A 13,295-nucleotide genomic window follows, 5' to 3' on the forward strand; every position below is an offset into this window, starting at 1 on the left:
ACTTTTTTTTGTTGATTGTCGCCATTTTAGAAAATTGGAAGTAGAGGGTCACACGGAGTAATGTTGCTTAGCCCTTAAATACCTGCAACATGAGGCAATTATCAGAGAATCCCAAAATTTGAAAAGTAAGGTCCTAATGAAACTTTTTTTTCAAATATCTTAAAAGTCGAAATGAATATGTGTAATAAGCGCTCTAATATCTATAACCCATGCTAAATCATGTTTTTTCTTATGGAACCTGCAGATGCATGTGTTGACTTGCATCCATCATTTTTTTTTCCAAAAAGAAATGTCAAAATTCTAAATTAGTCCAAAAATCATGAAATTTTAGGTGTATCAAATGTGATACATTTGGCAATAAAAGGTTAAAGTGCTGCTGCCTTTTAGTGGGTAAATGAGGAACAGCATTTCGTGTGTAAGCTACTTCATATGCTGGTTGCAGTACTGCTGAACAATTTATCAATTCTGTGTGCGGGCCAGATGTTATTGATTTTATGACAGAGGCTGGGGGCCAGGTGACATTTGACCACGGGCCGCATTTGGCCCCCTGGCCGGACTTTGGAAATAACTGCTTTAGGCAGTTCATACAAATGATGTATTATTTAGATCTTGAGATATTTCAAACATTGTTTAACTAAGGCTGTCAACATGATAAAAAACTATATATATTTTTTTTATTTAATAGTTGCTGTGGACTTTAAATTGTATTGGAAAAAAGTAAATAAATTTGGGTATTTTTTATAGGTCAATTCATAGCAAAAGCCATTACTGAAAATAGCTAATACACGTGATTACTATCAGATGTTACTCAAACCTAGGATCGTATTGGAAATCTGATAACAGCATCCCTATTAGCGTTTATTTGTTTTAATTGACCTCAGACATAAACATGTAAAAACATTTTGAATAATATCTGACTTCAGCTAATAAACCTCAAAATTAGGCTCTTGCTTCTTGCGCTCTAGAAAAAAGAAGCAAACAATCTAATCTAATCTTTGACTGAAGAAGTTTCTGTTCAGATAGCAACCTTTTGCAGAATTTCTGCAGAACAGGCCATATTCTTAATGGTTTTTTGAAATGTTTCTTGACATTTGCATGTTTGCAAAGTCAAGAAAATCAAGACAATAACATTAATTTAACTTGTGATAACTCATGTAATAATATGAGAAACAATGTAAACATTTTTTTGTACGTGGTTAGATTTTTTTTTTTCTCAGAACTATGCCCTAATCTTAGGAGGACACAAATTTCAGCAAAAACACAAATGAGACTAATATCTACCAACATTGCTGACAAGTCATTTGGAAAACTGGATAAACAAATAATGTATTTAAAAAACACAAATGTGTTGTTGATGATCTAACAAACTTACAAATATATTGTGTTTGTATTACTGACCCATTATGTACACAAAGCAGCTCTACATGCATAATTGAAGCCTCAAAATTGGTTTCCGTAAAAAGAAAAGGAATCAAAGGGACAAATGTTCAAAGCAACTTCAACATCAGGCATCAACAAACAGGTCCCAATCACCCATGCAATGTAGTGGGTTGCATGCTGTTACTGAACAGTACATATCAACACTACTGCAGATAAATTTTAATTTTATGTTTGTGTGCGTCGAGAGTTGTAGGAGAGAAAGTTGTGTGGTTTATATTGTATGCCACAACTCAACATATCAAATCTACAGAAATCAGATGGAAAAACAGCGCAGAGTTATATACAACTGACACACTGTATTCACACCTCAGCAGTTAAAAACATTGAATCCACTTCCCCACATTAACGAGAGCACAGGGAAACATTTCACTGAACAGCATTACGTTGAAAGTCACATACCAAGGCACATCAGCACTACAATGTCACACAAGCAGCCCAAACATCTTACCAGTCTTCCTCTGCAAAACTACCGTCCTCAGTCTCAGGCGCGTGACTGTTGAAGTCAATGTAGGAAGACAAAAAGGGAAATTAAGGCTGATCTTTAAGGTATTCTGAATACTGATCATTGGCTATTATTACGGGATAGTTTAGGATCTCAGGGAGGTTAGGTAAAGTTTAAGGTCCGTTTTTTTTTTGGAGTACTGTATGTAGTGAACCTCTTGATTGAATTTCTAAACATTTTTTTGACAGAAAGTAACTGTAGTCTATTAGCAAACATTTTTACAGTAGTTGTTGTTCTTGTGGAATCTTACTTTGAAGTCCTACTCCACCTTCATTCAAGAACCGATCATCTTGAAACTTGGTAACTACGTAGCATGCGCCAGTTTCTATCGATCCTAAGAGCCTGATTTTTTTATTTTCTTGTGTCACAGCGATTAATTGCGGACTTATTTGTCCCTATGTTGCCTGTATATTATGTGGGCAGAAACCGGAATACCTGTAGAAACCTATGCAGACATGGGGATTCAAACTCCACAATGAAAGGTACTTTTGCACCGGAGTCCGAGTCACCTGAATTTGAGAATCTTTTTTTTTTTTTTTTTTTTGTAAATTAAAGACCCGATCCTTTGATTTCAGTCCTCTGAAAAGTGGCCCTATTTCCGATGATCGGATCGGGCACATCCCTAGATTAAACCCTTGATCTCAGAATTGTGAGGTGGACTTGTTAACAACCAAGCCACTGTGCTACCACTCACATACAGTATAAAACACGAAAGCCGAATGCAAAAATTAATGATATGTGTACAAGAATTAATAAATAAGTGTTTAGTATTAGTGTGGACATTATATGGATGAGGCCTATATTGACTCAAACATCAACATTTTAATATATTCAGAATAATAGTTTTATCAAATTGAAATGTTATTACATAAATTAGATTATATGTAACCTTTTGACGAAAAATCCCTTAAGATTTATGTTTATGATATTTTACCACGAACACAATAGAGAGTATATATTTTCTACTTGTATGTCAAGTTTAGGAGGATTGTTTGCGCTCCACTCTGCTAAACAAAATCTCTCCTTGAGATTTGGACTCCATTCCAGTGGAATTAATTAATGTCTACACCCTCGGGGACGACTTTATTAATTACAGCAGCCCTTCATTTGAGAGGAACACATGCAGGCAGTTGTGTCAGGGCTTTGTGTGTGCGTGAGTGCGTGTGTCACCCAATTACAAGTCACGACTTTGCACGCACTTGTGCTAAAAATGTTCTTGTGTTTCACTTGAAAAAATGATGTTCACACATTTTTCAGTTAATGCACAAAACTCAAACAGTACAGTTTGTTTATTCCAGTTGAAGACGCACATAACGTTATTTCGAAACAACACTACTAAAGATACAAGACGTCACCTCAGGCGAACAGTGAAATAGAACATCTGTGATGGGAATAAATGGGAAAGTGTCATATGGCAAAGCCATCTTGTGTGTTGAGTAGGAAAAATTAATGTGCAGAAATGGATGTCACTAAACTGTGAATGTTGTTGCGGCTTTGACGCGCTAAAAGTCATCTTTTCTGATCTGCATCCATGAGTTAGAATTAAAAGCAGCATCTTTGGCAAATATCAAACTGAGACACGGGCTGATTGATGTATGTTGAGAGTTGAGAGAGAGTTTTTCCGCAAGGGCCGACAGACACGACCTCATTCGGTTATTTTAGATGAGAGCCATCATGAAAATATGAAAAAACTAAATTCAAAACTGTGTTATTTCAGCATTAGCACCTGTAAAAATTTAAATAAATATTTGTCATGATTAGGGCTGGAACAACTAATCGATTAATAAATTAATTGCCAACTAATATGATAATCGATTAGTTGCAGCTATGAGCAGTCCCGTTTGTGTCCTTGTTTGTGTGTAATGCGAAGCTGTACGCATGCATAGACATCACGATTGACGTGTCACTTCGTCATTCTTTGTGCGACGCCTTATCAGAGGGGGCCAAGGTTCATTTAGTAATAGACGAAGACCGCACATGCTCATGTCGGATTTAAGCTTGGATTTACTTGCGATTGGATTCAACTACGAAAGTTGTACCGCATACATACAGGAAGGATTGTCTCAGGAGTGATTTGTTCAAGGATTCAAGGTAAATATTATATTTTTTGTACCATGCATGCGTGATTGAAGCATTTATTCGCAGGAATTTTCTTCTTTGTTTACACAAGGAGGCGGCTAATTTTCGTAACTGCGGCGGCTAGCCTCATTCGCTAACAGTATATAGTGTATAATGATAATAAAAGCATATTCTATTCTATAATAAGTTGTGATTGTATATGGAATTTATCAATTATCAATTTACATATTACGTATGATTGATTCCGCATGTTTTCCTCAAGCATTAAGTTTCTGATGTTAAATTGAGTGATTTATTAGCTGTTGAAAACTTGCAGTAAATTAAAAAAAAAAAAGTTGCTATTTTGGTCAAAAACGTTGATGATATGTTAAATATTGCTATTGATCCTGAAAATATAGGTGATTATCTCTGTATTTGGTGATTTTTGTGCATCTAGTGTAAAATCTGAGACTTTTATAGCCATTTTAAGTTGGTTTATACTTATATAGAAAATAATTAATCGGGATTTTATAAGGGAACGACTTTGAATTTTTTGATGCTGCTGCTCATGGAGACTCATATATGGCTAAGGTAGGTGCCTGTTTTGGTTTTAGGTCGGTACCAGCTTTGGTTTTGTAAATATTTGAATTTGAAGTTTTTGAAAATAGGCCCCCTACGAATCAGCCCCGTGTCCCGTGTCATGTCAATAGGTTATGAAGTTTATGGCGCGTGCACCACTGCTTGGAGCAAGAGAGAGAGAATTCACTGCTACACTCAGGTTGAGTTGCTGAATCAAAATTACAAAGTGTTCAGAGTTAGATTGTCTTTTGTATTGTTAGATCTGGTGTGCCTCTGTCAGAAGTGAGTAAATGAGGCCATTTGCATTGTTTGTAATCTTTGTTGATGAGACGTTACTACTTAGCACGGAGCGCTAAGCTAGTAAGCGAGTATGCTAATCAGTGTCTTAAGTGACCGTTTGTATTGTGTTTTGGAGACGCATATTAGCACTTGAGTTATTGTAAGATAGCAAAGTTGTCTCATTTCTTTTTATAAAGAAACCACAAACACAAACCCATTCATATAACAGCTTAGAGCAGGGGTCCCCAAACTACGGCCCACCTCCACATTTGGTCCGGCGCCCTGAACATTTTTTTTGTTTATTTGGTTTTTTTTTTACTTGTGTTATTTATTTCCTGGCTTTTTCTGTGAAGAACCAAGAGAAGTTTGTTTGGTTATTATCTATTTAATTATTAGTGGTTTTATCATATTAAATATATATATATATATTTTTTATTTACTTTTGTTACGTGGAGAATCCAGAAAAGGTTATTTGATTGTGGGTTTCTGAAAAACTATAAAATTTTTTCTGCTACAAACTGACCCCGGCCCCTCATCAGAGAAGGGAAAAGTTACGTGGCCCTCACAGGAAAAAGTTTGGGGACTCCTGGCTTAAAGTCTCCTTTCAACACAAACTCCCATCTACATCCAAACTGTAAATTGTCATACAAGAGAGTGTGCTTTGAAATTGCATTTGGATTATATTTGTCAACAACTGTTTGATAAAGAAATCTGATTCATTACAGTCTGCCTCCTCCTTATTATATTTTGTTGTTTAAAGAAAATTAAAGGCATTAATACAATTTACATCAGCGTTTGCCCATCAGAACAAAAAAAAAAAAGGCAAACAGCAGCACTTTTTTTAATTTGAATCAACAGGACTTTTGTTTGATTTGTGTACTGAGAAATGCCTTTTATGTTTTAAACTCAGAACCTTCAATAAAAACTAACAAGTTTTATGTACTTAAAATAGTACAGTTGGAGAATACAGTAAAGTCAGGAAGCTGTAATAAAATTTTTGATGGAAATAATCATCCATTTTGTCTTTATTTTTACTTACAACATGCCTAAAACAATTTACATTGTGAAGTTAATTGAAAAAAGTGACACTTATCTGATTATTTAATTAATCGTCCGATTGATCAATTACAAACATAATCGTTAGTTGCAGCCCTAGTCAGGATGATCATAGAATATTTATGCCAATCTATCTCAAATATATATTTTGTTATGTGACAGCAACCAGAAGAGGTCATAATTATAGTTTGGGCTATCTAAGAAGGCTACTGAAGAGCCCTCAAGAAAATATAATGATCCTTACTTTGTCCTAAAATAATCACTATTTTTGCTTGCATTTCATTAATTAAAAAAAAATCAAATAATGAATCACACCATTATTGAATAGCTCAGCATTTGCCACAACACTGCTAATAAGTTGAGAGAGAAGAGGAAACAATATGTGGCCCACTAATGAAGGTCACAGAGTAGGAAGGGGACATCAGAAGAAAAAAATCGGGATTGAAGCGGGAGGGCGTATTACGTACCCATAGGCCACACCGGCGATGGTGCACTTCTTAAACTGCATGACATTGCAGGTCAACGTTCCCGTCTTGTCAGAGAAAATGTATTTCACCTGCATGGGAAGAGGAGGACATTCAAAATGGAAAGCCATCATAACGTCAAAGATAAGGCACATTGCTTTTTATTACCTGGCCCAACTCTTCATTCAGATTGGAGGTACGAGCCATGGCAGGTGTGTTTGTAGGCTCGTAGATCATATCAGTGTCCTGTAAAGGTCACAAAGAACAATCTGATCAACTCATGGATGGAACTCCAACCGGCACCTGGCCGTAGGGTTCTTACCCTTTCAACAAAATCTGAAGAAGATCAGCTGAAAATTATACCGAGTAGATCAAGCTATGATGAGTTTAGCGTGAGGGCACATAAGCAAATATGCATCTGGGATAACTCTTAAGATTTTTCTTGCCTTGCTTAGAGGCGCTACATAAAATGATTGACAGGTATATCAGACAACTCTTACTGGTCAATAGAAAACTCATAAAGTAACTTGCAGGACTTCCTTTCTAGCTAGTAGTTTCCTCTCAAATAGACACTGAGGCCAAATGAGGACTCACTGAAAACTACCCCAGATGTTAAAAAATGAAAATTTTAATGATTAAAAAGACACTGCAAAACCTTTTAAGATGAGATGGCAGTGACCTGGTTTGTAAAAAAGTACATTAAGGTGACGGATTAAAATATTTTAAGATGGTCTTCTGTTGAAAGTTGTGTATCTTTATGATGACCTATTTGTTATGATTAAGTGTCCCGTACATACATTTAACAAGAATTTCCATTGGCCATTAGAATTTGCCTTTAAAACACTTGAGACTACTTTTCCCACATTAATTTAGTTAAAAGATAAGAGAAATATAAAGTTTTTTTGTATTTTTTTGCCATAAAAAGCCACACAATCTGCTCTTGAATTACTCACATCCTTAAGGATTTCAGCTTTTCAGTGAAATTATAGATGAAAAGTAGAATACTCTCTACAGAGTTCAGTCAACATTTTGAAAAGTAGAATACTCTCTACAGAGTTCAGTCAACATTTTAAACTGACTGAGAAAATTATACATACGTCTTAATTTGGGGGGAATATTTTGCTGTAAGATGATCAATATATCCAAAATACACGGTCCGTGTTAAGTTAACCGTCGGCTCACCCAGTTGATAAAGAAGGCCTGGATGAACTTGATGACCTCCAGCGTGACCAGAAGGCTGATAGGAATCAGGTTGTTGAACAGGATGATGAAAGTGAGGAAGTTGAGGCCGAAGTTTGCCGCACCACCATCTATCGAAGGGAGATGGGTTTGGACACAGGAAGTGATACACAGGACACTCGTCAGCACTGGTTTAATGAGTATCCGTTGGTTAAATGTTAAGAGCCCGCAGCTACTTCCAGCCAATGTTCCTTATTATCCCAAAGCAGGGAGAGTGTGTTGGGTTAACATGGAGCATTAGCCGGAAATTAACCCATCCTTTCACCCATGAGTCAAATTTAACGTCCCATAGATTGACAGTGAGGGACTGATGTGTCGTCATTGTTATTAGTGTCACAGCAGCAGCCTTGGCATCCAGCATGAATCAGGCAATGAATTCCAAATGAAGCACTATGCAAAATGATGCCGCTCCCTCACCCTCCCTGCCTCCCCCACCCCAAAAAGTGGCAATGATGGACGTAGAACCCCACGGACACCAAACATGAAAACAAGAGGGATGTCATTTACTGTACCTTTCCAAAGCTTGCAAGAGTTACCTTCCTCAAGCCAACTTCATCTTAGCATTGAGAGGGAGGAGTCCCTTGCCATGACAATAGCAAAACAAACCAAAACAAACAAATGGATGGCAGGATGGAAGCTATACTGCTACTGGTACAACAAATACAGGGAGTCTCAGAAGTGTGGAGGGAGAGGGGCAGACAAACGTATTGGATGCTGTCAAGACAAAGGAGGGGAGATTCAGTCCATAGCATATTGCCAACCAGAAAGGAGTGGAAAAGAGCAGGCGGATGACGCCGGCATGTTAATGACAGACACGGCATTGGCATTTTGTTAGGTCCCTTCACTCAAGAAGACTGCGTTTCTGTATCGAAGAACACTGCAGGGCACAAACAAGTGCAAAAACCACACCACCAAAGTGCAGTAAAAAATCTCAAGTCTGATTCATCACTCAGTTTTTGTTTTATCTATTTGTCAAATCAAGCTATTTCTGAGGTTTACTTTCAATAACAAGTGTTAACAATATTTTTGATCATGCTCGTTAGTTCCGTCTATACGTGGCTTTTGACTTGATAGATACCACTGCACTGTGATTGCAATTTAAACTTTTCTGAACCGTAATCAACCACTCACAGCCAGATGTTTTAGCCAAAGATGCAGTTTTTACCTATCTATTTATATATTTGCAACCTGTCCCTATATATTTGAGTATGAGGACTTCCCTAAAATAACAGCAAAAGCAGAATTAACCTTTTATAAAGCATGCAACCATTTGTGCTGATAAAAAAAATTAATAAAATTAAAAAAAAAAAAAAAAAAAAAAAAGACCTGTTATCCACATAGGTGGAGACCATATTTTGTTTCATATAGGCCACAGTATTTATGTTTGGTATACAAGTGTTGCATGCATTACCCAAGTCTTGATGTCCATATAGGTGGATGCCAGGTCTTATATATACACATATGGCGGAAAACATAGACAAGACTGAAAAAGCAGTTTCTGCTCTTGCACCCTTCTTTAAAATAAACTGCTGCATTTTAAGCCAAAAGAACTGTTGTGTTTAATAGAGCAATTTGTCTTTATGCTGCCATAGCAGATTCATGGTGCATTAAGCCCCTGAACTGTTTTAATTTGTCCGTTTTACCCTGGAGACCTTCGTTTACAGGCGTCGCGCAACCGCTTTGAAAGAATTATATTTATTATTCAAAATGTCTGTCATTTTTAGCTTAGAATCATTAATTGATGTCTAATGTTTAGTTTTAAAAAACAACTTAAAAAAATAATTTACTCGCATATTTTAAACTCTTAAACAAATTACGTCACAATGAAAAAAATGGTGTCTGTAAATAAGTCACGGATATCTACCTCATAACTGTCGCTTAATTGCATTTTTTTTGTTACTGTCGCATTTTTCCCAATATTTTAGATGATAATCAATCCAAACAAAGAAAAATTAAAAGAAAAAAAAACTCAAAAGGGTAAATATATGAAAAAGAAAATCTCGACCATTCCTTGATGTCTGCGATTTCTGCATTGCGACCGTTGTTATATTATCATGTTTCACCCATAAAATCCCCCCAAAATCCAGCTGTGCCCATTCACAGCTGTGTCTTGACACTTGGTGATACATGCTACATGGAGTTTTGGGTACATATATATATATATTTTTTTTTTTTTCATTATTGTATTGAATATACTGAAATAAACTGGATAAAAACAGAAATACATTCTGGTTATGGCCCCTAACAACAGTGTAGATATACATTTTTTTCATAATATTAAAAAAAAAAAAAAAAAAAAAAAAAAACTGACTAAAAGAAAAGCTTATGGTGGTTCAAGGTCAACATTTGGCTGACAATAGATCACAAAATGAAAACAATTTAGAAGTTGTCCTGAATGCATAAATATTTAGCGATATGCTATCTTTCGCCGCATTCTGCATTACGTTATCCTAGTGTACAGGTTTAATGTCGACGATTGCCATCCTCAGCACTCTGTGACCGCTCAAAGTCACATTAATTATTCACCAGGCTTCAATGACATACAAGCCGGCAGGATGCTGTACGTGGCCAGCTAACACAGATTCTTCCCTTCATCCATCTCCTCAAAGTGGGCGAATGGCAACGCTTCAATCATTTTGTTTTCCTGGTTGCTGTGATGCTAAATAATTTGAAAGGCATTCACCGCGCTCTTTTATCACAGGCTGGACAATGTGCACTGGAAAGAGTCTCAACAAGCTCCTTATGGAGGTATAATCAGTCTCAAAATGGACCCCTGCTTTATGACTTACACTGCCCCTAAAATATATTACACGTGTTTAAACTTGTTACTAAAACCAATATAGTACCAATGGAGCACTTCGTAAAACGAGGGAGCGTGTAAGTCGTAATGCAAGTTCAAATTGACCAGGATACAAACCTCTCCAACAGGCCTATCGGGGCACAAAGAAATGGCCGAAGTACCATGATGAACACTTTGCAAACCAGAGCTTCATCAGTGCGCATCCGCAAGTAAACGTATAAAATTTACCAATTATCATTATAAGACATCTCTAAATTATGAATAAAAGGCTGGAGAACTCATGCAATGACATGTGTAATTCTTATGAATCAACATGTGACAAATTAACATAAAGGGATATACTGTAATTTAAATTTCGAAACAAGTTGGTGAAAGTCGGTGAATGTGAACATTTGGGTGAAAAAGAAGTTTTACACTAGTTTAAAGGTTTTTAAAAAAATTTTTTTATTTTATTTTATTTTTTTTTATGGTGGAAAACTGTCCAATGAATCTTGCTTTGTAAGATTCCTGAAAATTTGACGGCTTAAAAAAAAAAAAAAAATGGTTGGTGGAGTGTGGGCAAGTTACTTAAAATTAAAAAGGTCTCGTCTAATTGTATATACACAGTAACACTGGATTACAACCAATCAACAAAACAATTTGATCCAATTATAATGTGCACCTAGATGACATTGCTCGATCACCACCACTGATTTAATTTCAAAGATAAAAAAATATGAGCAAAATTAAATGAGAAAGTACCACTTTTGCTATTGTAACATTAGGCCTGCAGCTATCGATTATTTTAGTAGTCGATTAATCGATGAACTAGTTAGTTCGAATAATCGAGTAATCAGATAAGGAACACAACAAATTAAAATAGCGGACTTGAGCCTCAAACGGCATAAAAAAATTAATATATGAGGATATATGTGCAACAAAAGAACAATTGACGAAATTACATGGCAAAAGTCTGCTTGTTTAAATGCAATAGGGTTAAATAGTTTAAACACATATTCCCTCAAAAAACGGCTAAATATACATTCAAACTAAATTACGAATGTGTTAAAAAAATATTAGCTCAAACAAAAACTTAGCTTACGTTGGTCTTAACAGGGAGCAGCTGGATTCAGCCATGTAAAATGAGGCAGACTAGAGGGCAGTGTATCCACCCAAATCAATAAAACTAAATGCAAACACTTTCCAAACAAACCATTACAACGCCACTTTAATTAAACGAATACTCGAGGCAGCAAAATTTAATTCGAATATTCTTTTTCTAATCGAATACTCAAGTTTATCGATTAATCGTTGCAGCACTATGTAACATTCCAAATCTGTAAAACAGTTAATATGAGTGGGGTTATGTGCAAAAAATATATCTTTGGGGGAATGAAGATAGATAGATATTATCTATTATCTATCTATCTATTATCTATCTATCCATTTAATGAGTTTTGCTGGGAATCGGCTACCGACCCAACATACTAAGACCTGTTTGCATGACTTCCCTAGCCTTTTGTGCAGTTGTTTGAAAAGATTACAATAGAGGCATTTTTAACCCCTCTGATGCATATTGTAGCGAATTAGTTGCATTCCTGATCAAAACAGCCTAATTTTTTACCATAAATGCCTGTTGTCGATAATTTGTGTCATAAATAATAATAGTGATACATCTTGTTTTTTTAATTACAATTTATTAATTATTACTCTTTATTTTATTGTGTATGTTAAGTTTCTCAAATTGATTTTTTTTAATTAATTAGATCTAATTGAACGTAAAAACAAGTGAAAGATTTTTAAATCTCAATTTTGTTAAATTCAAGCATCAAGGGGTTAAAAAGTCAGCTCCTATGCCACATGTGTTGAATCCATAAAGATTTCTGAAGCTTTGTACTGTGAACACTTTCCAGAATATAAGCTCCAGTCATTGGGAGGAACAGAAAAACTTATTCAAGAGAAAAATTAGGTATGGTTGCCTTTAGCCCGGGAGTTGCAAAGTGTTCCACATGGCACGAAACAAAAGAAGATACAAAAATAAAAATGAAGAAAACGTGAGACACTGTTTGCATCAGGCACTGAAAATAACTAGACGAAGGTGTAAGAGAGAGCTGGAGGGGAACACCTATCGTTGGATCCCTGGCATGAGCTTGTCCACGGGAACGGGCCCATACAAAGTTGGGCAACCGTATAGGGGGCGAGGGTAGGGGACCTCATTTGCTTAGCAAAGGCAGAGCTTCAGTAAGGGGTTAGTAAGGGGAAGTCATTCACGGATGGCCAAGGCTTTTAAATGGTTGTTACCTGGAGCTGTTAAAAAAACGACAACAAAGAAAAACAACAAAATCAAACAACATTAGAAAGAGAACAAAAAGTACAGCAGCGCAGTGATATTCAACCATTTCTCACTCAACACATCTATACATCTGTTAACAGGGAATCTGCTAATTCCCACATTGCCACATATTTCACTTGTTATGAGAAACATTGTTTAACTGAGGCAACTTAACAAAACAAAAAGACACGAACATACCAGCATTTAAAAAAGAAAATTAAAATGACAAAGAAATAAGCTGATATGAACACAAGTGAGATCAAATATGTGCAATGAGAGGCATCGTGCGGCCTCAGAGGAGACTCTTACAGTTGAGGTCCATGTACCAGGCGTCATTGCCGCACCGGTACTTCCAGATAGTTTGGCCCACGGAGCAGACCAGAGAGATGGCCAGCAGGCAGCCAAAAAGGACAAGAATCTGAAAGTTGGTGATGCGCTCCACGTTGGACAACTTCAGCGGCGGCCGAGTAGAGTTCTGAAGAGGCAAGAAAATGAGGCAGTGTGGTTGATGTCGAAATATTATCTGGTAGTATGTTTGTCCACAACTTACCATAGTATACTTTTAGT

The 13,295-nt window shown here is 36.3% G+C and overlaps 1 protein-coding gene across 9 annotated transcripts in view; it reads right to left on the bottom strand.

Annotated features, from left to right (window-relative positions):
* The window catches only part of atp8a1 (ATPase phospholipid transporting 8A1), a 196,433-nt gene that overhangs the window by 122,322 nt on the left and 60,816 nt on the right, over positions 1–13,295 (bottom strand). For 8 of the 9 annotated variants that reach the window (XM_057850549.1, XM_057850545.1, XM_057850550.1 and 5 more), the window contains 5 exons: positions 13,038–13,203; positions 7,561–7,688; positions 6,547–6,624; positions 6,382–6,470; positions 1,889–1,933 (listed from right to left, as the gene is read on the bottom strand). In XM_057850549.1, the coding sequence (XP_057706532.1) occupies positions 1,889–1,933; positions 6,382–6,470; positions 6,547–6,624; positions 7,561–7,688; positions 13,038–13,203 (506 nt within the window). The remainder of the gene's footprint in view (positions 1–1,888; positions 1,934–6,381; positions 6,471–6,546; positions 6,625–7,560; positions 7,689–13,037; positions 13,204–13,295) is intronic. The other variant, XM_057850547.1, reaches the window with a different exon arrangement.

This window comes from Corythoichthys intestinalis, chromosome 11 (assembly GCF_030265065.1).
Source record: "Corythoichthys intestinalis isolate RoL2023-P3 chromosome 11, ASM3026506v1, whole genome shotgun sequence".
In the NCBI taxonomy this organism is placed as follows: domain Eukaryota; kingdom Metazoa; phylum Chordata; class Actinopteri; order Syngnathiformes; family Syngnathidae; genus Corythoichthys; species Corythoichthys intestinalis.